This window comes from Stegostoma tigrinum, chromosome 40, assembly GCF_030684315.1.
Source record: "Stegostoma tigrinum isolate sSteTig4 chromosome 40, sSteTig4.hap1, whole genome shotgun sequence".
Classification (NCBI taxonomy): Eukaryota; Metazoa; Chordata; class Chondrichthyes; order Orectolobiformes; family Stegostomatidae; genus Stegostoma; species Stegostoma tigrinum.
In genome coordinates, this window is record NC_081393.1 from 2,375,266 (window position 1) to 2,401,733 (window position 26,468).

At 43.0% G+C, this 26,468-nt stretch overlaps 1 protein-coding gene across 2 annotated transcripts in view; it reads left to right on the plus strand.

Moving 5' to 3' along the window:
* The window catches only part of LOC125448041 (docking protein 2-like), a 52,825-nt gene extending 37,793 nt beyond the window's left edge, over window positions 1-15,032 (plus strand). For both annotated transcript variants that reach the window (XM_048522979.2, XM_048522980.2), the window contains exons 4-5: window positions 2,469-2,641; window positions 10,737-15,032. In XM_048522979.2, the coding sequence (XP_048378936.1) occupies window positions 2,469-2,641; window positions 10,737-11,798 (1,235 nt within the window). In that variant the 3' untranslated portion in view covers window positions 11,799-15,032. The remainder of the gene's footprint in view (window positions 1-2,468; window positions 2,642-10,736) is intronic.
* The last annotated feature ends 11,436 nt before the right edge of the window (window positions 15,033-26,468 follow it).

A 26,468-nucleotide genomic window follows, 5' to 3' on the forward strand; every position in this document is an offset into this window, starting at 1 on the left:
AGGAAATAGATGATACCGAGTAAGAGCAGTCCCAGCCACTGGGTGACAGGGCAGAGTGGGTGGTTTGATCAACCATGGGAAAGGCTGCAGACAAGTTGGAAATGCTGTGCATTTGTGGAAAATGCATTTTCATGCTGTGAGGAGGATGGAAACCTAATTTGAGGGCAGGATGAGCACAGCTTTGGGAGGCAACAACATGCTCAAGAATTAAGGAGAATAAACATTGGAGTTGGAAACTGCAGCTTGTGAACATTTAAGCTGATGACCTGGTAACAAGCCCAAAGCTATATACACTGTCAGCACAGTTCATTTTCACAACCAATACAAGTTGAGGTTACGGCAGGTTATGATTGATGTTTGTAAATGGAAAATTGACAATTCTAACTGTCTCAGTTTGCTTATAGAACATAGGTCACACATTGAGAAAAATGTGTTGAATTTCTATCTTCAAAGTGTCAGAAGATTTATTCAGCTTCTTTCTGTTTTTGCTGTCTGAATTGTAATTACTTTGTTCTGCATTGTTAAAAGTCAGGAGCCAACAAGCAACCACAAACTAACTGTCAGACAGTAAAATAGAGTGCAGGCAAGATAAGATATGTACATTTCCCACTGGGAAAGGAAAGATAGCCAACTTCTTACCATTTGGATGTCTGCTGACCTGAACTGGTCTGGCCTTACTGTGACTCCAGGCCACAGTCATGTGGTTGACTCTTCACTCATCTATGAAATGCTTTCAGGCCTTTAGTTCAAGGGCAGTTAGGGGTCAGCAACAAACATTGACATTCACATTTTGTGACAAATTTTGAAAACATGTTCCTCATGCAGCTTTTAAGAACGTCACCACATTACCACTTCACTTGAGATTCAGTCATTCCACACCCCCAACAAGGGTTGTGACCACAAGGAGCAGAGTTTATAACAATGAGAGGGGATTTTATTTTCTCTTTTTATTTTAACACATTTATTTCAGCCTGGGGCCAACAATTTCACATTTCCATTTAATTTTCATTGTCATGTTTGTCTTCGGTTTTCCCATTATCAGCCCCAGCCATGAGCACTGTACTCCCTCACTGCACTGCCCAAGAAACTTACCTTGGAGCATGCATTTCACTCACTGAATCTCTGTACAGACTGAACCTGGGTCAGCGGTTTATTGCAAAAGCTGAATACACTGTAGTGACTGGGAATCCGCATTAAAACCAGAAAATACTGGAAATGCTTGGCCTTTCTGGCAGCATTTCTGGACAGAGAAACAGAATTGATGTTTCATGTCCATGACCTCGAAGCAAACACACATCGTGAAATGAGAAAACGATGAAGGTGAACAAGGTTAAAGAGACAAACGGAAATCTTTTTGGAGAGAAGAGCAGAACCTCTTCCTGGAGAAGTGGAAATAAATTACGTACTGAAAGAAAAAAAATTCAACCTTCAGATGAAGGGTCACAGAGCCAAAACATTAACACTGCTTCATTGTCTTGAAAATTGCCAAAATTACTGAGCATTTCTGACACGTTCTGCTTTTATTTCAAAAGTTTGCCCTTTGATTATTTCAGGTTCATTCCAACTGACGATATTTCATCTTTACTGATTTCATTTTAGGGAATTTATTTCTGGTGCAAGAACCTGTGAAAGATCCTCCATGGCAATACCCTTGCGCTGAAATGTTTTAGTTTTTAGTGACTTCATTACAAGTGGCTTCTCATAAAAGAAAAATAGACATTGTTACGTCTACATCACTAAGATACATGCGTGTACTTTGAATTAAAAAAGAGAAGTTGCGCTTTTATAGCACCTTTCACAACCTCTGAACAGCCCAGATTCTTTCCAGAAGGTGAAGTACATGTAAACTGTACCTGATGTTATAAGATGGCAATCAAGTTATGCACATCAAAGTGCCTCAAAATGAGCTAGTTGTTCCATTGCTGTTGAAGTGTTTCTGGAGGGACAATATGGTCCGGGGCTGGCCCCTTGCTCTTTGTTAAAATGATGACTCTGGTATGTTTTTGCCTAATTGACTGGGCTGGCTGACTGGGTTATCTTGCTGTAACCTCTCAACTGAGGCACAGACAGTTATTATAACAGACATAACAGCATTGCCTCTGCACTGCGCTGAGAATTTCAGCCTGGATTAGGTCATAGAGTCAGAGTTGCAACAAGATTTGAATATTAAGCCAGAAGTGACTGACCGATTAGTCTGATTTTAGTTCTGTTGGCTGATGGAAGACTTGATAGCACAGTCACACCTCTGAATAGCTACATTGCCAGGACAGCAAACAGGGCTTTGGTTTCAACACCTTTTCTAAAGGACAGCAAATAGAGCTGTGCTGGATAAATCTCCCTCCATCGTACACATGAGATACATCACAGTGTGTTTTACCCACTACCCTGGAACACTGTCGCATGAACAAAATTGCATTCCTTTTTTCCAGGTCTCCATCTTAAATGAGTTACATTTCTTTATATTACAGTTAAAGACTTCAGGGTCACTGTGAGGAAGACAGAAGCTGCAGACAGATGTTGCCTCCAAGGAACATTCCTTCTCACAGTGGAGAAAGATGGGTTGGAGCTCAAGGATCTTAAAAGTGGAGATGTTCATTACACCTGGCCATACAAATTTTTGAGGCGCTTTGGACGAGACAAGGTAAATGCTTGAACTTGTTTTCATTTGCTGTGGGGTAGTCACAGATCTGGAATTCATCATACTGCAGCGTTGCAGCAGTCCCAGATCTTAATCAGCTGATCTCCAGAATAACAAATTCATGACTTGAATTACGAGGCTGTAATTCAATTGAACAGTTTTAATTATGTTAGAAGATTGAGAGTTTTATAAATGCCAGCTGAGCTCCTGGTTGAATTACAGATCCTAACTCATTCTTCAATGCTCATTTGACATTGTGCAAACAAAACAATTATCCCAAAATATTCATGCATTTGCTGACATTAATTCATTGTCCCCTGGTGGGCACAGCTTCCTGACAGAGACTGTGTGTCTACTGCTGCTGCTTATTTTGATATTTGAAAGTATTTTAATTTTTTCGCGGGATAGCAATGTCGTTGGCAACTCATCCCTGCCCATGTTGCCCCTTTCTAATTTCCCTAGAGATGGTGGTGGTGAGTTGCATTCGTAAACGCCTGCAGTCCATGGGGTATAAGCTTTGTCGTGCAGCTTGCCATAACTGAGTGCCTTGTTGGTCTCCTGCAGAAAGTGGAAAGAGTCAACCATGTTACTGTGGCTCTTAAATCAGAAATAGAATAGGGTAAGGGCAATAGATTTCCTTCCCCGAAAGACATCCAAATGTAGCAGCAACAATTTGGTAGTTTTATAACCCTCATTTGTGATGAAAGATTTTTATTCCCTCTGTATTTAACTGGTTGAATGTAACGTCTCCAGCAGCCAGGGTGGAATCCTCACTTGGCATTTATCCAACAGCATTACCGATATGTGGCTGTAAGTGTCATTGTTATCGTTTTCTCCAGGAGCATTTCTACATCTATCATTGCTGCAGCACTGCTCAGTGACAGTTCAGTTTGATTCCATATTGGGAGAGGCTGTTCCATTAACTTCCATCATGACCCTATCCATCTGTCAGCCAGGCATAACCTCTTTTCATTTTTATTCTGTTTCTTCATGAAGAGGATGTGGGTATCGCTGGCTAGATTTACACAGATTGCCCAGGACAAGGTGGTGGTGAGCTGTCTTTGTGTGATGCTGAAGTCCATGTGGTGCCGGTACAGCTAGATTGGCTTTCGGGAGGGAGTTCCAGGATTTTGACCCCTTACCTATGTATCTTAACAATACAATTAACAGACACGAACAAATAACTGTCCAGCTTTTGGTATCCAAAATCAATATCAACTGGACAACCTGAATATACTTACTTCCATCAAGCTGTTCAGGCAGGTAAGGATATATCTCCAGGGAAGTTTGGACCGGAAGCTAGACCACGTGGATTCGAGGGAGGGACAGTGGTACTGTCTTTAGCCCTCTTTAGCTGTTTGTCCTCTGGGACTTGTTCTTTCAATCTTGCTTTCTCAGAGTCAAAAAGCCTCGGACTTGCAAAGTGACTGAAACATGAGCCTACCATATATCATAAAACAGTTTCTGCCCTGAGTAAGCATCAAACAAGCCAACATGAGGAAAGTACACAGGAAAAACTCAGAATCCATGAGCAGATTAAGATTTTACCAATGGCTTTCAATGTAGAGTTTTAATGAAAAAACTTGCATTTCCGTAGTATCTTGCACAGCCTCAGGATATACTAAGTGCTTCACAACCAATGAAAGGCTGTTGTAATGTAAGAAAAACACAACATCCAATTGACAGACAGCAAGGTTCCCACACACAATTAGAAATGACCAGGTCATTTATTTTAATTGCTTTTGGTTTTGAGAAAACATGGCTCAGGAGATGAGGGATTATTTTTCTGCTCTTGTTCAAAAGAGCGCTGTGGGATTTTGTTTTACATCCACTGGTTTGGCAGGTCTGTCCTCAGTATCATGTATAATCCAAAAAAATCCCTCTGAATCTTATGTTTTTTTTGGGTACGTGAGTTGCATTGAGTTTTTGGAGGGATTCCTGTTGTAAGTTACTGAACTTTGAAGTATGATAAAGGTGCGAGATAAATGCAAATTGGTGCGCTGTTAGCCAGCCTTTTCCCTTAACAAGACCAACCAATGTTGTATAATCACTGGTACTTTTCATCCAACTGACTCATGCCTCAGTAAAAGTTATTTGGAGATCCTTTCCAAGCCACACACCAGCCTAACATGCAACTATACTGTCACTGCAGGTTAAAATCCTTTTAAATACATGATGAACAGTAAGACCCTGGGAAGCACTGAGGATCAGAGGGACCTTGGTGTGTATGTCCATTGGTCCCTTAAGGTACTGGGACAGATGGATAGATGTTGTTAGGAAGGCATTTGGGTATTTGCCTTGATGAGCTAAGATAAAGAATTTAAGAACAGGGAGGTGATGCTGGAACTGTATATAAAAAAAAAAATTGGTGAGACTGCAGCTAGAATATTGTGAGATAACATGGTGTGAAGCTGGATGAACACAGCAGGCCAAGCAGCACCAGAGGAACAGGAAAGCTTGACGTTTCGGGTCGGGACCCTTCTTCAGAAATGAAGAAGGGTCCCGACCCGAAACGTCAAGCTTTCCTGCCCCTCTGATGCTGCTTGGCCTGCTGTGTTCATCCAGCTTCACACCGTGTATTTTTAGATTCTCCAGCATCAACAATTTCTACTATCTCTGTAGCTTGAGTATTGTGTTGAGTTCTGGAATCTACATGATAGGAGGGATGTGATAGCACTGGAAAAGAGTGCAGAGGAGATTTTCCGGGATGTTGCCTGGCCTGGAGAGTTTCAGTTATGAAGAGAGATTGGATAGATCAGAATTGTTTTCCTTGGAACAGAGGAGATTAAGGGAGGACATGATTGAGATGTATAAAATTAATAGGGGCACAGACAGGGCAGACAGGAAGACCTCTTTCTCTTTGGTAGAGGGATAGTGACCAGGGGCATAGATTTAAGATAAGGGACAGGAGGCTTAGAGGAAACATTTTCACCCAGAAAGTGGTGGGAATTTACAACTCACTGCCTGAAAGGTTGGGAGAGGTGGAAGCTTTTGCAACTTTGAAGAAGTATTTAGTGTTTACCTACAATGTCAAGGTGCACAAGACGATGGGTTCACTACTAGAAAATGGAATTAGAACAGTTTGATGCTTGTTTATGACTGGCGCAGGCTCAATGAACCAAACAGCCTTTTTCTGTGTTGTACACTTCAATGACTCTGTAACTCTAACTCCCTTCCAAAGGCGACTGGGGGTGTATCCGGTCCACATAGACCACAGCAGTTCAAACTGGCAGTTAACCACACCATGCTCATGGCAAAATACGGATGGGCACAAATGTGGGCTTTGCCATTTCATATGCTTTGAACAAAGAAAATACATCTCGGGAAATTGGAATGAAAAGGAGACATGACAATGGTGGAATAGTCATTGATTCAGCCTGGAAATTGTCAGTCTTGCTGGAATGTAACAGCGGTCATTGTGCATTTATTAACTCACAGAGTGTGAGAGTTGCTGGGAAGCACACTGTTTCTTGTCCTTGAGATAGAACATAGAACAATACAGTGCACAACAGGCCATTCGGCTCTCGATGTTGCGCCGGCCTGTGAGCTAATCTAAGCCCACCCCCCTACACTATCCCATCATCATCCATATGCTTATCCAAGGACTATTTAAACGCCCCTAATGTGGCTGAGTTCACTACGTTGGCAGGCAGGGTGTTCCACATCCTTACCACTCTCTGACTCAAGAACCTACCTCTGACATTGTCTTAAATCTAGCACCCCTCAATTTATAGCTATGCCTCCTCGTACAAGCTGACGTCATCATCCTCGGAAAAAGACTCTCACTGTCCACCCTATCTAATCCTCTGATCATCTTGTATGTCTCTATTAAATCCCCTCTTAGCCTCCTTTTCTTGAATGAGAACAGACCCAAGTCCCTCAGCCTTCCTTCATAGGGCCTGCGCTCCAGACCAGGCAACATCCTGGTAAATCTCCTCTGCACCTTTCTCAATGCTTCCACATCCTTCCTGTAATGGGGTGACCAGAACTGCACGCAATATTCCAATTGAGGCCTCACTAGTGTTTTGTACAGTTGCAGCATTACATCACGGCTCCAGAACTCAATCCCTCTACCAATAAAACCTAACACACCGTGAGCCTTTTTAACAGCACCATCAACCTGGGTAGCAACTTTCAGGGATCTATGTACATGGGCACCAAGATCCCTCTGCACATCCACACTACCAAGAATCTTTCCATTGACTCAGTATTCTGCCTTCCTATTATTGTTCCCAAAGTGAATCACCTGACATTTATCCACATTGAGCTCCATTTGCCACCTTTCGGCCCAATTCTGTAATTTATCCAAGTCTCCCTGCAACCTGCAACATTCTTCCACACTGTCCACTACTCCACCGACTTTAGTGTCATCTGCAAACTTACTAACCCATCCACCTATGCCTGCGTCCAAGTCATTTATAGAAATGACAAACAGCAGTGGTCCCAAAACAGATCCTTGAGGCACACCACTAGTAACCAGACTCCAGGCTGAATATTTTCCATCAACCACCACTCATTGCCTTCTTACAGAAAGCCAGTTTCTAATCCAAATCTCCCTCAATCCCATGTCTCCGTATTATCTCCAATAGCCTACCATGTGGAACATTATCAAAGGCTTTACAGAAGTCCATGTACACCACGTCAACTGCTTGACCTTCATCCACATGCTTGGTCACCTTCTCAAAAAACTCAATGAGGTTCGAGAGACATGACCTGCCCTTGACGAATCCATGTCGACTATCTCCAATCAAATTGTTGCTTGCTAGATGATTATAAATCCTGTCTCTTATAATCCTTTCCAAAACTTTTTGTACAACAGACATAAGGCTCATAGGTCTATAATTACCTGAGTCATCCCTACTGCCCTTCTTGAGCAAGGGCACAACATTTGCAATCCTCCAGTCCTCTGGTACTAAACCTGAGGACTCAAAGATCAAGGGCAATGGCTCCGCCACCTCCTCCCGAGCTTCCCAGACAATCCTTGTAAAAATCCCAGGGGAATTATCTACCTTCACACCTTCTAGAATTGATAACACCTCCTCCTTACTAAACTTAATCCTTTCAATTCTAGTAGCTCGTAAATCAGTCTTCTCCTCTACAATATTCTCCTGTTCCTCAGTGAAAACAGATGAGAACTAATCATTTAGCACCTCTCCGATCTCCACAGGGTCCACACACAACTTCCCACTTCTATCTTTGACAGCCCCTGTTCTTAACCTAGTCATCCTCTTATTCCTCACATACCTATAGAAAGCTTTAGGGTTCTCCTTTATTCTACCTGCCAATGTCTGCTCATTTCCCCTCCTTGCTCTTCTTAACTCTCTCTTTAAATCCTTCCTAGCTAATCTGTAACTCTCTATCGCCTCATCTGAACCATCTTGTCTCATCGTCACATAAGCCTCCCTCTTCCGCTTAACAAGAGATACAATTTCTTTAGTAAACCACGGTTCCCTTACCTTATCGCTTTCTCCCTGCCTGACAGGGACATCCCTATCAAGGACACGCAATATCTGTTCCTTAAACCAGCTCCACATTTCGATTGTCCCCATCCGCTGCATTTTGCTGCCCCATTCTATGCCTCCTAAGTCTTGCCTAATCACATTGTAATTGCCCTTCCCCCATCTATATCTCTTGCCCTGTGGCATGTTCCTATCCCTTTCCATCGCTACACTAAACGTAACCGAATTATGGTCACTCTGTTCAACTTGCTCACCTACCACTAAATCAAACACCTGGCCTGGTTCGTGACCAAGTACCAGATCCAATGTGGCCTCCCATCTTGTCGGCCCTTCGACATACTGTGCCAGGAAACCCTCCTGCACACGTTGGACAAAAACTGATCCCAGTTGTCTTTTCCTAATCTATAACCCCCTCGTATTCATGACCAGAACCTCAACACCTTTATTCTTCAATTATTCCCTACTTTTACCAGTCTTCCCTTTCACTCTGACAGGAACATAATGCCTCTGAACTCTCATTATCTCACTTTGGCCTGCCTTTCACCTGCCAGTCATCCCTTTACCGATGAATAATCTTCTCCTACCAACTTTTAAAAGTTCCTATCTCATCCCATCAAAATTTGCCTTACTCCAATTAGGTACTTAACTTTTATACAAGGCCTATCGTTTTCCACAACTGTTTTAAAACTAACAGTGTAACAAAATCAGTCCTGTCCATCCATCAGCCATGTATCTGTAAGCTCTACAATGTCTCAGTCCCAAGTTCCCCTACATGACTTCAGTGCGTCTGCCTTTTTTATAAAGACCCATGGCATTTTAACATGTTACCTCGTTCTCTGACTTGATATTGCCTGCCTTTTCACATAAACATGCTGTTTATAGATTCATAACCATCCTGCACTGTCTTTTGAATCTCACTGCTATGAGTTTAAATGATCATGAACAGCACTCTCAAATCTTCTCACCAGGATATTGATCCCCTTCCAGTCCAGGTGAAAACCATCCCTTTTGAAAAGATCTTTTCTGCTCCAGAAGAGATCCCAATTGGCCAAAAATCTCAATCCTTGACCAAAGCACCATCAACGCAGCCTTTGATTCACTTGCCTTATCATCTTATTCCTACGCTCGCTACAGCAAGGAAAAAGACAGAAGTGTATGTCCTGCCCGTCAACATCAGCCGAGCTTGGCAATATTGAACTGATCAGTGTAACAGTCAGTACTAACATCAGAATATTTATCTTTAAAGACAGCATTTCAAATAGAACACAGGTCTGATTCCATTGCTGTCCTAATCTGCACCTTGTTTGGTGATTTTTTTTTCAATTCATCTACAATTGAGTGAGATCCAGAGACTAACCAACACCTGTATAACTCCATGAATACTTTGAGCTAATGCAAGAGGATATGTGGATATGTGAAATTGTTATCGGTCTCCACCTGTCTGTTCCTGCTTGGTGAATGTCAGAGTGTTGTTATAAACTGTAAATCTCAGTTTATGCTCTGTGAGCATAGTTATTATTTTTTTTCCTCTAAGTCTCTGGTCTATACAGATACAGATGTCAGGATCTTGTACATGAAAGTGTGAAAGTCAATGTCAATCTGTCCCTGTATGTTTCTGCAGTGTGAAGCGGTAAGTGTTATTATCAGTGTCTCTGGTAGCTCGTACCATATGTGCACCATCCTCTGCTTGAGAAACTTCCCCAGGTCCTTTTTAAATATTTCCTTGCTCACCGTAAGCCTATGCCCACTATTTCTGGGCACCCACAACCCTCAGAGATAGACCTTAGCTATTCGCCCTATCCAAGCCCCTCATGGTTTTTCTCATGCCTATAAGGTCACAACTCAGTCTTTGATGGTCCAGGAAAGTAAGCCTCCTTATAGTGCAAATCTTCCAGTCCTGACACCTTTGTCATTATTTTCTGCACCTTCTCAAGTTTAGCAGCATCATTTCTATAGCAGGGTGACCAGAATTGTATGCAGTACTGTAAAAGTGGATTCTGCAATATCCTGTACAGCCGCAACATGAAATCCCAACTCCGATACTGATGGCACTGACCAATGAAGGCAACCATGCTGAATGACTTTTTCACCACATTGTCTATGTGTGACTCCACTTTCAAGGCACAACGCACATATGCCCAGAGGTCTCGTTGTTCGTCAACATTCCCCATAGCCTTACCATTAACTGTACAGGTGCTGCTCTGGTTTGAGCTATGAGAATGTACAAGTAATTACAAGTAATGTTGGTGAACTGCCTTCATAAATACAACAATGGGTCTTGTTTGGCCATTTCAGAGGCCAGTGAGGAATCTACCACTATGAGGTTAACCTGGAGTAACACAGAGGACAAACAGAGTGAGGATGACAGTGTGTCCTTCCTGAAGGGAATTCGTGAACAAGTCAGTTTTTTTTGGACCATTTGAGAATTATTTTGTCATCATGAGTGAAGCGATATTTTTAATTCCGGATTTGTTAACTAATTGAGTTTAAGTTTCTAGTTGCTATGGCAGTAGTTGAACTAATTTCCAGGGATGATGAGTCTGTGACCTCGAGATTACTTAGCCCAGCAAGGTAAGCACTCTGCTAGTGTACAATGATTAAATTTCAGTAAAAATGTTGTTTGCGTTTTGTGTTTCCAGGTAACATTTTCCTTTGAGGCTGGAAGGCGATGCGTGTCCGGAGAAGGAAATTTTGAGTTTGATACCAGACAGGGGAATGACATTTTCCACATCATTTCTTCCGCTATCCAAGAACAGAAGCAAAGGAATGAGTCGGATAATCCGTTGCCTCGCAGTCTGGAGAACGAAACTGTTCTAAGTTCCAGGCCCCTCCCAATCCCTGCTCATGGGCTTGAAGAGGAGGCACGGCAACGAGACTTGGATGAAGAACAAGGACAGAACTCAACCAAGGTGAAAGCTGACTTATCCAATGCCACTCTTCCTTCCCTGAGGTCTCTGTCTTTGGAGTCAGTCTGTGATGCCAAGTCATCCTCCACAATGCCGTGGAGACAGGCAGTAAAGGGCCATCACAGTTATCCAGCAGCTGCAGCGAATATGGCTCAACTCCTGGAAGCCCAGTCAACTTACTCCGAGGTCAGGGATGTAGTTGTGAAGACCAGTCCACGTGGGAATGCCAAAGTGACAAAACCTCACGCTGGGAAGAAATCAGAGAATCACCCAGGACCAGAGTCTGATTATGCCATTCCATTTGATGCTATAGCAAAGACGTTGTGCTTCCCACCTTTGAGTGGACTACCTACCATCCAACAGGACAATAACGCTCCCGAAAAGACATTCTCAACATTTTTCCCGAAAGGTTTGGAAGAATGTGGGGACCCTCTTTATGATACCATAGACGAATCCAACATCCGAGGAAATGCAAACCCACCGCTGTCCAGGGCATTGCCCAAGGACCACATCTATGATGAGCCTGAAGGGGTGGCCACTCCTTCGATCTATGATAACCCAGAAGAGGTGAAAGGACATGCATGGAAGCTCCAGGGCTTGGACTGTGACACACAGGGGCATGAGTATCCATACAATCCAAACATGGATGACTATGCAGTGCCGAAAACAGCAACACAAGCCTTCACAAAAAAGAAATCGAGAGAGAGATTGCATCAAAAGGACAGCACTGGAGCACTGGAAAGTGAATATGACAATGTACTGGTAAAAATCTTGGAGAAAAAGGGAACCAAGTAATTAAGCAAAGGGGCAGGAGGATGGAGGCAAACTGGTTCAAAACCCTGATTGGAAGTGAGGTGGGAAGGCTTGTTGCTGGAAAAGACACTCGGAAATCCTGCAAGCTGCCTGAATCATGACAGTTGCTTTGGCAGTGCGAATGAAAATGGGAAATGATTCTCAGAACGTGAGCCTTTCCAGAATCACAGAAATGCTCCAGCAGAGAAAAGAGGCCATTCAGCCCATCATAGTTGTACTGGCCTCTCCAAATGAGCATCCTAACCTTGTGCTTTTCTCCTGCCTTTCCTCCATACCCTTAAACATTGTTTCCAATTGAACTATTCATCTAATACTCTCTTGAATGCCTCAGCTGAAACCTGCCTCCACCAAATTTCCAGGCAGTGTATTCCAGATGCAACCACTCATTGTCTGGATAAATTTTTTTCTCTCATCAGCAAATCACGCTAAACCTGTGCCCTCTCTTTCTTCCAATCCATCTATCCAGCCCGATTCTGATTGTGAAAACTTACCAGATCCCCTCTTAGCCTTCACCCAACACAGTACAATCCCAACCTCTCCAGTTTATCCTCATAACTGAATGTTCTCAACCCTGCAATCAGCCTCATAAATCCCTTCTGAAACTTATCTGTCCTATAATGTTGCGCCCACAGCTGTACCCAAAACTCCAGCTGAGGTCTTGTTTTACATCATCTCCTTGCTCTTGTACTCTATGTCTTCATTAATAAGGCCAAAAACACTGTGTGCTTTATTATTTGCACTCTCCACCTTCAATGATCTGAGTACGTACACATTCAGGTCCCTCCAATCCTGCATCCCTTTTAGAATTGTACCCCCTATTTTGTATTGTCTTTGAAATGTTCTTCTGATCAAAGTGCATCACCTCACAGGTCTCTGCATTCAACCTCGTCTGCCACCCAGTCCACCAAGTTGTCAGTGTCCTTTTGGAGTTCCACACTGTTCTCCTTACAGCTTACAATTCTTCTATGGTTAGTGTAATCTGAAAACTTTGAAAATATCCCCTGCTAACCAAGAACTACATCATTCATAAATATATATCAGGAAAAATAGAGGTCTCAATCCTGGGGAACTCCACAACAAAGCTTCCTCTCCAGCCTGAAACATACTAATTTGTTATTACTCTTTGTTTCCAATCACTCAGTCAGTTTTGTACTGATGTTGTCCCTGTCCCTTCTACACCATGGCCTATAACTTTCTTCACAAGCTCGCTGTGTAGCACTGTATTAAACAGCTTCTGGAAGTCTATTTACAGCACATCACCAGCATTACCCTCATTGACCCATCACGTTACCTCTTCATAAATTGCAAAACTTCAAAAGAAGTTAGTTTGACAGGATTTCCCCTTTAGAAATCCATGCTGGCTCTTCCTCATCAACCACTCTTATCCGTGTGATTACTCATTTGACCAAATTATTGAAGTTAAACTGATTGTCCTTATGCTTACAAGCTTTTTTTGAACAAGGTTGTGATCCCTTTGAATCTTCAGTCCTGTAGCTCCTCCCCCAAGCCCAGAGAAATCTGAAAGATAGTAGTCTGTGCCCCTGCAATTTCCACATTCACTCCCTTCAATACCCTCCGATTCAATGTCTTGTCAACTTAGGGAACAAAAGTTCATTCAAACGCTCCTCACCACCCTGATCAATTTGCACCATTTTAATAAAGGAGTTTCTTACTTTCTCACAATGGCCTATGCAGCTTTTAAATACTTGGCAAAGACAGGTGTAAAGTATTCATTTGATATATTAGTTGTGCCCCTGGCCTCCATGTGTAAATCCTGCAGTGACCAGAACATGGTCAGCCAGGTGGGCCTCATAGAGTGTGAGTTCCCTGATTGGGGCTGTTAACCTTGTCCCGTTAGGGAGCCCTCGTTGACAGATAGAAACAGGAGGGTCAGGGGTTCTGTTCACTCTGACAGCTGGCTCTGAGGGAGCCGGACCAGCATCAAGGACTCTCCACATGCAAAGAAAGGGTGACTTGGTGATAGGATACCGGCCTCTGCTGACTTATTTCAAATTCCTTTTAGGTTCCTAATGAGCCCTATTCCTTGGTCTGCCACTCTTAATCTTTATATTAATACAGGGGGCCTCAATATCCATTCAGTTTATGCCAATTGAGGAATTGTTCCCCATCAGAATAACATAAATACAGGGGAATAGAGACTGTAAATGTGTTAAAATCACCTCTTCCCATGAAAAGCAATAAAATAAAGTTGGGGCAGGGACTATAACTTAGGGCCATATCGTGTTTCATACTGAATAACCAAGATATGGACTATACATGTATTGTACAGTAAACACAATGTAAACACAGCCCCACAATACGACTTAGAAGCATCAGACAGGATTCTGGGAGAAATGCAAATTGTTGGCACAGTTATGAATTACAAGTTGTACATTTTCTATCCTAAGATGAAGTAAGTTGAAAACGACGTAACGGTTATCTCATTAACATTTCACTCCTTACTGACGTGGGAAATTTAAGTTTTATTCGACACGAGGTCAGCGATGTGAATGCGAGGCAATGTGTTGTTTTCCTCCCACAGCCCATAGATGTGGGGGTTGTGTGGATTGGCTGTGCCAAATTGCCCGTAGTGTTCAGGGATGTGTAGATTTAGTGGGTTGTAGGGATGGGTCTGGGTGGGATGCTCTGAGGGGCAGTGTGGATGACCTCCAATAGAAGACTTTGGGATTTCCCTTTGTGTTGGCAGCTTTATTTCCCATCATTCCTCTTTGTTTCTCTAGAATGCTGCTTCACCTCCCTCTGAACCTTCTGCATTCGCCGTGGTTTCCAATTGTATTTTCTACCACACGCCACTGTAAGCGCTCTCATTTCTTGTTTATCTTAGCTTTAATCTCTTTGTCATCGGAGAACTCTGGATTTGTTTGCTCTCTGTTTCCCTGCTGAGGAAATATACCTTTACTGTGCCAGCACCATTCCCTTTTTGAAGATAGCCCATTGCTCATTTACAGATTTTTCCACCATCCTTTCAATCCAATCCATCTGGCCCAGTTTGGGTCTTGCCAGCTCTGTGTGGACAGCCTGATGGTTGAAGCTGTGAGCTGGGTCCCAGAGTGAGCCTGTTCAAGGACGAGTACAGCAGGGGAGCCTCAGGGGGAAGGGAACCAGTAGCTGAAACTCCTTGTCACAGACTGTTTGAAATAAACTGATTATTGCAGTGATGGCCTTCCTTGTGAACCAGCCAGCTGTCTCAAATGCTTCAGCTCATTGTGTTTTATGAACTTTGACTGCCAATAAAGTTGTTACTTCCACTTGGCCATGTATTTTAGTTCTGGGCAAAAGCAACAAATCTGCACAGAGAGTTGACGTTTCAGACCAGTGATCATTCATTAGAGTATCATTGACCTGAAATGTTAACTCTCTCACTCTACAGATGCTGCCTGACCTGCTGGGTATTTCCAACATTTTCTGTTTTCCTTTCAAACCTGCAACAAGTCTCAGTTAAATGATCTTATTGTCAGGCAGGGCAAGTGCTCAGGCTGCCGCTGGGACATTGCTGGACATCAAACTCTGGTACTTGGGCAGCAAGCTTCACAGAAGCCACAGAGCAGAGGAGTTCTGTAAGATATTGTCATGAGCAGTTCTGTTAACTGTTCAAGACTCCTGTTAAACAGCGATGAATTACATTTATACAGCACCTTTCTCAACCTCAGAACACCACTAACTGCTTTGCAGCCAATGAATTATTTTGATAGGACAGCCAACTTTCTTAAAACAAGCATACACTCACAGTAATGTGATAGTGGCCAGATTTTAGTTCTCTTTTGATGGTGGGGAATAAATGCTAGCAAAGACAGTGGGAATGGGTCCCACAGTCATAGATATCTTTTATGTTCACAATGGAAGGCAGGCAAAGTCTCAACCAACATCACACCAACAAGACTGCACCTTTGACAGTCCAGCTTCCCCTCAGTAACTGTTCGCCAAAAGTCCTCACACTGTCTTCCTGCATTAGATTTGGAATCACAGGATGGTATTACACAGAAGAAGGTTCAGCTGCCTATCATTGACTAAGTTTCTGCAATTATACAGGGCACTGGTGAGGCCACACTTGGAATATTGTGTGCAGTTTTAGTTTCCTTATCTGAGGAAGATGTTCTTGCAAAAGAAGGAGTTTAGCGAAGGTTTACCAAATAGATTCCTGGAATGGCAGGACTGATCTATGATGAGATTCGAGTCGGTTAGGTCTTATTCACTGGAGTTTAGAGGAATGAGAAAGGGATCTCATTGAAATCTATAAAATTCTGACAGGACTAGGCAGGTTAGATGAAGAAGAGATGTTCCCGGAGGTGGGGGCAGTCCAGAACCAGTCATCACAGTTTTAGGTTAAGAGGTAAACCATTTAGGACTGAGATGAGGAGAAATGTCTCCACCCAGAGAATTTTGAGCCTGTGGAATTCACTACCAAAGAAAGTGGTTGAGGTTGAAACATGACATGTTTGTAAGAAGGAAGGAGATATAGCTCTGTGGGGACAGGATTGGGGTGAGTGGCACATTAGGGTATTGAGCTTGATGATCAGCCACAATAACAATGACTGGGGGAACAGGCTTGAGGGGTCGAATGGCCTACTTCTGCTCCTAACAATAAACAATTTGCATTCAGGTAGTACTCCTTAATGCAATGAAACATCTTAATCAGTTCCCCAAACTCATTCTAAATTGATCCAATTCCCCTCAGAACGTTAGAAACAGCTTCCCCTACCCAATCAGGCTGTACATTCCAGATCAACACAACTCATTGGGAGTGAACGTTGTCCTTATTTTCCTCTCACTCTTAAAGCTGGGTTTAATGCTTACTGACCATCCTGACAGGGAAAGGAGTTTCTTCCCATCAATTGGATCAAACCCCCCATGATTTTGGAAGTTGTAAATATCCTCCTAATCTTCTCAGCTGTCAGAAGAATCTGAAAATCAGATCTTCCAGCATAATAAAAGCAAAGTGCTGCATATGATGCAAATATGAAATAAAATGTGAAAATATTTGAGATGCACAACAGGTCTGGCAGCATCTGTGGAAAGAGAAACATAATTAATGTTTCGAGTCCCAAGAGGACTCCTCTTCAGAGCTGTTTCTGTAATTTTCTCATAAATCAAGTCTCTCATTCTTGGATAACATGGTGTGAAGCTGGATGAGCACAGCAGGCCAAGCAGTTTTAGAGGAACAGCAAAGTTGATGTTTTCTGAAGAAGGGTCCCGACCCGAAATGTCAGCTTTCCTGCTCCTCTGATGCTGCTTGGCCTGCTGTGTTCATCCAGCTTCACACCTTGTTATCTCAGATTGTCCAGCATCGGCAGTTCCTACTATCTCTCTCATTCTTGGAATCATTTTCTTTGATATTCTCTGCATCTGCCTCAAAGCCTTGACGTTCTTTCAAACACATGCTGTGCACAACTGAGCATAACTTTCAGCTGAAACCCAATGACAAGACAGTGGCCCTAGCATGGGATCGACAATCAGTGCTTGCTGGATTGTAAGCTATTAGTAAATGCTTTCAAGTAGTTGTGATGGATGAGGCCGGAATTTATGGCCTATTTCATCTGGAGAAGTTGGTGGTGAGCCAATGAAATGAACTACTGTGCTACTTGCGATGTAGGTGCATGCACAGAGCTGTGAAGGTGGGACTTCAGGATTAACCCAAGGAAAATGAAGCAATGATGATATAATGACTCAGAAGGCAATTTGGAAGTTGTGGTGTTCCCATTCGCCCACTCTCTTTGTTTCTGGTTAGCAGAGATTGCTCGTTCGGAAGAAGCTGTCAGAGGAGGCCTGGTGAGCTCCAGCAGTGCATCTTACAGATGGTGCACACTGCTGCCACAGTGTGCTAGTGCTGGAGGACATCAATGTTGAATGTGATGGGTGGGATTATTCTCCTGATGAGGAGCTGACTCAGTGGGGGCTGAGTTACTGAGTGGAAGGGTGTTGCTGGGTGAAATGTAAGCATAGCATGCTGCATTAGACTGCAAAACACAAACCAGCAAGACAAGAGATGAGGTAGAGAGGGATGAAAATGAAAACAGAAAGACCAAGCAGCTGAGATAGCAGGAACTGCAGATGCTGAAGAATCTGAGATAACAAGCTGTAGAGCTGGATGAATACAGCAGGCCAAGCAGCATCAGAGGAGCAGGAGGCATTTCTGAAGAAAGTTCTAGGCCCGAAAATTCAGCCTTCCTGCTCCTCTGATGCTGCTTGGCCTGCTGTGTACATCCAGCTCCACACCTTGTTATCTTAGACCAAGCAGCTGATACTGGTTTTTGCTTCCTTTCTGCTCTAATTTTAGATCCCTGGTTAACCCCAAACCTGTGCACTCAAATTTTCGCAGGGAGGCGTTGAATAGTGCAGATAAATTCAAGCAAGAAAGGTATTTAAAACACTGTTTGTGGCCTTTGATGGTATATTTGTTATCTCATTAACATTTCACTCCTTACTCAGAAAACGATCTGGATTGAGGTAAGATGCTATGTTCAGACCAGAATGCCCTCAGATAATTAATGATCAGAAAGGCCATTTTTGGCCATGTTAATTCATCAGCCCAGAACAGAACGGAGGTGGGCCATTCAACCCCTCAAAGCTGTTTTCCCATTCAGTGTGGTCCTGACATCTCAAGAATCTCTCATAGCCTCATATCCTTTCATGCCCTGGCTGAGCAAAAATTTATCGATACCAGCTTTAAAATAATTGCACTCATAGCCACAGCTTAGGGTGCCAGGCAGCTGAAGGTGCGACCAACAATGGAGAGTACAGAAAGCTGAGGATAGACCAGTGAGTTCTTCTATTTCTCAGTGGAGTCCGACTTGATTCAGGGCAGATTGACCCCTGCGCCCTGTGACTTGTGGATGAGTTTTCACTGCCTGGTGGGAATGAGAAGAGATGAGCGCAATAAAACTAAAGCCCAAAGGAAAAGAGGGCAGCGTTGTACGAGACAAGCTCAAGGCAAGGAACAAAGACAATATAACAGAAAATGAATTCCATTCCTCTGCAATGTTTTAGACAAAAGAATTTTGATTTTGGTAATTGGAGATAGGTTAAACGGGCCTGACACACTCATAATTCTTTTCATTTTAATGTGATTTCACATAGCTCATATATGTACAGCAGATGGTGAGGCACATTGACACACTCGTAAATAAAAGGACACCAGATAATAAAGGAAGTAGTATAAATGTGATATCTCTGTTTGCTTGATCTATCCACTGTAAATTCGATCTGCTAACAAAGGCTGCCATCTTGGTGGCTGCATTTAAAGTCTCTGTGAAATATTGCACATCACCAGCAGTTTGCAATGAATTTCATCAAAATAAAATAGCCCCCATTTACGTAGCACCTTTAGCACCTTCAGAATGTCCCCAAGTGCTGTAGGACCAGTGAAAAAGATGTGAAGTACAGTCACTGCTGGAAGGTAGGAAAGACAGCAATCAATATCTGCAAAGCAAGATCCAGCAAACAGCAATATGGTAATTAGCAAATAATCTGTTTAAATAACTGCAGCTTATAAAACAGGTACAATAGAATTGGGTGACAAGAAAATTAAAGCTTTGCCATTTAGTTTCACAGATGGAAACTGACTTTTTGGGCATGACAGGAAGAACGCTTAAACTGACTCATTACAAACGATAATCAAGGTCACATTTGTGCTCTGCATTGCTTGAGGTGCTTCAATTCTTCTGCACCCTGTGAATGCATTTCTGCACGAAATCACACTCCCTGGCAATGGGAAGCTTCAAGAGATGAAGAAACACCCAGACTGACCACAGTGTACACAGTGAGAGATACGATAACAAGGCATTTAGAAAGTAATGGTAGGATTTGGCAGAATCAGCATGGATTCATGAAATGGAAATCATGTTTGGCAAAACCTGATAAAGGTTTTGTGAGTACAGATAAGGAGCCCAATGGATGTGATACATGCTTGAGGCAGCATTTGTTAAGGGGACGTAAGCGAACAGTGTTAGAGCACATGGGATTGGGGAAAACATACAGTCATGGACTGAAGATAATAAAATGTGAGGCTGGATGAACACAGCAGGCCAAGCAGCATCTCAGGAGCACAAAAGCTGACGTTTCGGGCCTAGACCCATGGACTGAACGCTGGTTAATGGTCAGAAAACATGGGGAATTGGAAGAAATGTGTGATCAGCAGGGTACCACAAGGGTCAGCCCCAGTTTTTAACAAACATGAAGATCAGTTATATTTTTTGGACAGTGGGCATAAAAGCAGAAAAATGTATTCTCCTTTAAACCAAGGGGTCTGTCAAAGACAATGTATTTTCAAGAAAAAGTTACTCTGACTCATTGTATGCTGTACCTATAAGGTTCCCTTATTCCTGCGGTGAGGGAGAAGGATGGACACCTCAGTTCCCTGGGGTTATGGTTTGGGTTCAGGTTAGGAACTGGACGGTTCAGCCCAGTGACACATTTCTGATTGATTTTTCACCCAGAACCAGTTCGGTGTTCAGGTTTACTCAGCACAGTGTCAGATTCCTGATTGGTTGCTGAGTGCGAGTTACCAGCTTTATATTTGTACAATAAAAGCAGAAACATCTCGTTAGCACTGTTGCTTCACTGTGTCAGGGACCTGGGTTTGACTCCAGCCTTGGGTGGCTGCACATTCTCCCTGTGTCAGCATGTGTTTCACACTGGACACTGCAGTGCAATTTAGCATGGCCACGCTACCTAATCTGCACATTCTGCACCGAGCCACAGAGTCATACAGTATGGAAACAGACACTTACACTGAACATAATCCCAAACTAAACAAGCCCCACCTGCCTGTTCCTGGCCCATACACCTCCAAACCTTTCCTATTCATGTACTTATCCAAGCGTCTGTTAAATGTTGTAACTGTGCTCGCATCCACCTCTTCCTCGAGATGTTCATTCCACACGAGAACCAGCCTCTGTGTAAAAAAAGAAGTGCCCCTCAAGTCTGATTTAAATCTCTCCTTTCACCTCCCGGTCTCGTGTTTGGACTGTGGGAGGAAATTGGAACACCCAGGGGAAACACACGCAGACGCAGAGTGAATTTCACACAGACAGTTGCCCAAGGGTAGAATCAAACCCAGATCCACTGAAGCAGCAGTGTTAACTATTCAACCACCATGCAGTAGGAGAAAATGTGGAATTGTCCATTTTATTAGGCAGAATAAAAAAGAATCATGATCAAAATGCTGAAAGACCTCTGAGATGTAGAGAGCTTTGTGTGAGCTGGGTGGATGAATAAGGAAAGGCTGGCGTGCAATTACAACAAGTAGTAAGGAAAGCTTATGGAATATAATCAGATATTGTGAGGAGAAACTGAATACAAAAGTAGAAATAACAAGGTGTAGTGCTGGATGAACACAGCAGGCCAAGCAGCATCAGAGGAGCAGGAAAGCTGACGTTTGGGGTCTGGACACTTCTTCAGAAGTGGGGAGGGGGAGGGCAGCTTACATGTGAAAAATGTCAGCCTTCCTGCTCCTCTGATGCTGCTTGGCCTGCTGTGTTCATCCAGCTCCACACCTTGTTATCCCAGATTCTCCAGCATCTGCAGTTCCTGCTATCTCTGCAAAAGTAGAGAGGTGAATTTGAGTTGTCCACGGCACTAATGAGACAACATCTGGAATCTTGCATCCAGTATTGGTCACCTTATTTCAGGAAGCACTGGAAGCAGTTCGGAGAAGGTTTACCAGATGAATACCTGGAATGGGCAGATTTTCATGTGAGGAAAGCATGTGTTTGCTGGAGTTTAGAAGGGTCACCAGCTGGAGAATCAGAAGTCACATGACAACAGGACATAGTTCAACAGGTTTATCAGAAACCACAAGCTTTCAGAGCATGGTGAAGGAGCAGCACTCAAAAAGCTATTGATTTCAAACAAACCTGTTGGACTATAGCCTGGTGTCCATGTGACTTCTGACTTTGTCCAAGCCAATCCAACACTGTCATCACCACATCAGAGTTTAGAAGAGTCAGAGGTGACTTGAGTGAAGTATGTAATATCTTCAGCAGACAGGGTGGATGTAAAGACAAGATTTCCTTGAATGGGAGAATCCAGAACCAGGGATCATTGTTTAAAATATTATCTAACATGGGGTTGTGAATCTTTGGAAACTTCTTTCCGAGAAAGCGGTGTCGAGTTTCAATCATCTTTAAGACTGTGCTGGATATACTATGAACAACCAAGGGGATAAAGGGTTACATAAGTAGAAGGTCAGCCAGGATATGACTGAATGGCAGAGTGGGTTCAAAGAGGTGAACACCTATTCCTGTTGCTATGTCCTCAGCTGAAATATTGTGGAGCATTCTCAGTGTCCCACCATCGGATGGATATAATGCATTTTGCAGAGTGCAGAAGAGATTTACAAGAACGGTTCCAGAGATAAAAAATGATGATTCAGGAGGGTCGGGTTTTCCTCTTGGGGAAGAGAAGGTTGAGGGGAAAATTTGAGACAAATTTCCAGAATCAAGGGTGGACTGGATGGAGTAGTTGGGAGAAACTGTTCCTGTTCAGAAAAGGATCAAAAACGAAATTTAATGAGATTTGCAAAAGAATCAAATGTGATTGGAGAAAAATATTTTTCACACAGTGAGTGGTTGTGGTCTGAAATGTATTGTCTGGAAGTGGAAGCAGATTTGAAATTCAGGCATTCAAGAGGGCATTGGATGGTAATTGAAATAGAAATGATATGCGAGGAGTCACACAGAAAATGACTCTTTGGCCCACTGAGGCAGTGCTGGTCAAAAACAGCCACCAATAAGTCTAATCCCCTTTTCCAGCTCTTGACCTACCGCCTTGTACGTACTGAGATTGCAAGAGCAATTGTAAATACTTCTTAAATATAATGATGGTTTCTGCTTCTACAATTCTATAGGCAGTGAGTTCTAGATTCCCACTGCTCTCTGGGTGAAAAAGATTTCCTCACTTTCCGTCTAAACGTCCTGGCCCTAAACTTAAATCTTTGCCCCGGTCACTGGTCCCTCTGTGAAACAGAAAGATGTCTTGCCATCTCCCTTGTCTATGTTCCTTTTAATTTTATACATTCGATCGTATCCTCCCTTAGTCTCCTCTGCTCTAAGGAAAACAATCCAGTCAGTTCAATCTCTTCACAGTAAAAGCTCTCCAGGCAACATCCTGGTAAATCTCCTTTGCATCCTCTCCAGTTTTATCACAACTCTCTCCACAGCGTAAACTTCAGAAAATACTCCTGCTGTGGTCTCACCAATGCTTTTCTTAGCTCTAGCATCTCCTCCCTGCTCCTAAATTCTGTGCCTTGGCAAATAAAGCTGTGTCCAAATGCCTTCTTCACCAGTTTATCCACCAGCCCGGTACCTGAAGGGATTAGTCGGACATGCAAACCAACGTCCCCCTCATCCTTGGTGCTTCCCGGGCTCTGACTGTTTATTCTGTATTCCCAGGACTGTTGGACAAAGGCAGGATGGCACTCAGTCGTGAGTTCACTTGGAGAACTGAATGGCATTCTTATGAGCTGTAATTCTTCTGTGATTCTATTTCTCATGTCCATAAAAAGACAGTCACAACCATACCACTACACTCACATACAAATTAAACACTCACAGGGTAACCCAGCTGGAAGGCTTCTTTGTGAAATGTTTCCAATGAGTTGATTAACCAGAATGTCACCTGCTGTCTCAGGTGATAGTAAAAGATGTCATGGCACTTTTGGAAGAGGAGAAACAGATTGTTCACCAGTTGCCCTAATCAATATTAACCCTTCGTCAATAACACTAAGAGAGATGATCTGATTATTGTCACATTCTTGTTTCTAGGAGCGTGCAGTTTGCCAATTCACTGGTGACAAGACTGACCACAATTCAAAAGTGTCTCATTGGCTGGGAGTAGTTTGGAGGCAGAGGCGCTGGTTGGAGGATCTGAGGTATTCAGGATGAGTTGGGGTTGAGGCATGGATTGATTGGGGTGGGAGTTTGGAAATGCAGCAGGGCGGGGTGAACAGCAATACATTCATAAAACAGACCAATTTGATTAGCACCAAATAGCTCTGAAAACAGCAGAGTTAGAAAAGCAGGCCAATTCGACAGGAACAACACATCCATAACTGCACAAGCCAGAGACACCCCAGGAAATTCCTGGAGGTCTGGTATTCTTACTGGAACTCCATTAACAAATACTTTGAACTGGACCCAATATACAAGCCACTGAGAAACAGAACGGGAAGTAATACTGACCACCCCAGCAAACTGAGGCGTATAAATAACCAGCGGGCCAGAACGCTGACACTTCACTGCAGGCGCACTGACAATGTTACCCAGCAGGGTGATGAAACGTCCTTGACTAAACCCACCAGTTCGGTGAGCATGTCTACAATCTCATCCTCAACCCGAGCTACAAACCTTCTCAAAAGCTTTGAAATTAAGATAAGGAATTCTTTCCCTCAGGAATTGATTCCTGGTGCCAGGCAATCAGAGGAATTCCACATCAGCTTGAGATCAGAAATCAGTGTAATCTGTAATGAGGGTCAAAGGGTGAACTTGCATAATTGCAGAATGACATGTGAGCAATCACAGGGAGGCTAAGGGTTAATCAGCAGTTTTGAATAAACTTGGCAAGGGTCTGGGAGAACACACCGCAAGCTGAGGTAGTAACTCTTAATGAATTTTCTACATGGCCCTCAAAAATTAATATATCATTGTCAGTTGCTCTTAAAGCCGCCAGTGAGTTTGAAATCACTTTCATATTGGCCTTCTGTAATTTATTTCCAGAAAGCAATTACAAAACAAGCAAGGAAGATTCAGTCACCAAAGATTAACGATGTGACTATGAGGCTATTGCAAACTACCTCATGGGCATTAATTCCCTTCACATCACAAACTGTTCTGGTTTCCTTTGATTTTGTAATACGAAGAATGTCACAGCATGTCAGTTCTCAATTACAGATGCGGAGATTTGCGTTGGCTCACAACAAACAGGTGAGTGACCTGATCATCTTTTCTTTCAACAAACACAGAAACCACTGGAGAAACTCAGCAGGTCTGGTAGCATCCACACTGGACTCGAAACATTAACTCTGTTTTCCCTCCAGTGTGGTCTCAAAACATTACCTCTGTTTCCCTCTCCACAGATGCTGCCAGACCTGCTAAATTCCTCCAACAATTTCCAGCTTTTGTTTCAAATCTTCAGCATCCACAGTTCTTTGTTTTATATTATTATCCTTTCTTTTGAGTCTGCCTGCATCTTCTGTTCAGTGACTGGTAGTTCGTTGCCAGTTATCTGGTAATCTCCTTCAGTTAACTTGAAATATCAGGAAGAATATCTTGAAAACTCTCAAGAAGTAGCCACAAACTGAAAGGATGTTTCTAAACCGTGCCTTGCCTTCATCCCCACTAATATGAAGCACAGATACAGAACATTTGCAGGGTCCATGATCCCCATGAACTTCTTCTTAATCATCTTTGTCTCGTCATATCAGCGCAACCTTCCGTTCCTTTCATGCCTGCTCCTTAAATGTGTCCAAGCGATTCACCTCAATCACTCACTTTTGGAAGTGAATTCCTCATTTTCAGTGTTCTCTGTGTAAAGAGGTTATGCCTGAATTCTTCAATAGATAACCTTCCATTTATAACCTAGTATTCATCTCCTTGCATAAGTGGATACATCATTTTTATATCTGGAATATCAAATATTATTTTCAAAGTGTCCATTAAACCATTCCCTAACATCCTTCAATCTTGAGAAAAGAGCCCCTGCCAAAAGAGACCTTTGGCTTTGGTGTTGTCTGAATCAAAACATTTCTCAATCTTCTCCATTGGCTTCCAATCTTTTTTGCCATTTATCACAACGAAAGGAGTAGTTTGACTGCTTCCATTAACTGTATTAACCTGTACTATTTTAGATAGCTAGTGTAGCAAATCCTCCAATTCAAACTGTGGATAGAATTTGGCATATGAATGGCTTCCATTTACCTTTAGACATTGTCTTTCTCTGATTAACGTGGTTACTGTTGGTCCCAAGAGTAAATAACGGTTACATGCTGGGGTGTCACATGTGGCAGTAAGTATTCCATGGGATTCATCACAGAATTTCTCACCTGCAAGTGCTCATGTCCACTCTTCCACCGATAGTCACACAATTCTCTGTTTCCAACCGGAAATGAAGAACCTCTCCGTTGTCTGATGAAAGACTCTCAGCAAAAGTGACTACCATCCAATGTTTCCAATCAGAAATTCAAATATTGGAAGGAAACACCAGCCCCCTTGAGAAAGGCTTCCTCTCCTGGGTTTTTGCTCACACTCTGTATCTGGCAGATGCACACTCAGCTCCTGAAGACAGCAGGGCCTTCTTGGAGAGTTGGCAACTGCAATCACAAAGAATGAGCAAATCAAACTCCCTCGGAGATGGAAAGGATTTAACAAATGATCCTGCGATGAGTACACATTTTCAGGGACTCCTCGGGGTAGGTAATGTCACAGCAAAAGAGAGCTCTTCAGGAAGATTTGTGCATGAATGTGTATCAATGTTTATGTGTCTTGTCACGAACATCTTTCAGCTCTGTGTTGAATTTCTGAGGAGCTGTCCTCAGGGCCCAGAGGCCCCAGCATTAAACATGAAGCCTCCTCATGCTCAGATGGGAGAAATGGTTCAAGCTCTTTCCTATGGAGGGCAGTAGGTCTCTGTGAGAAAAGC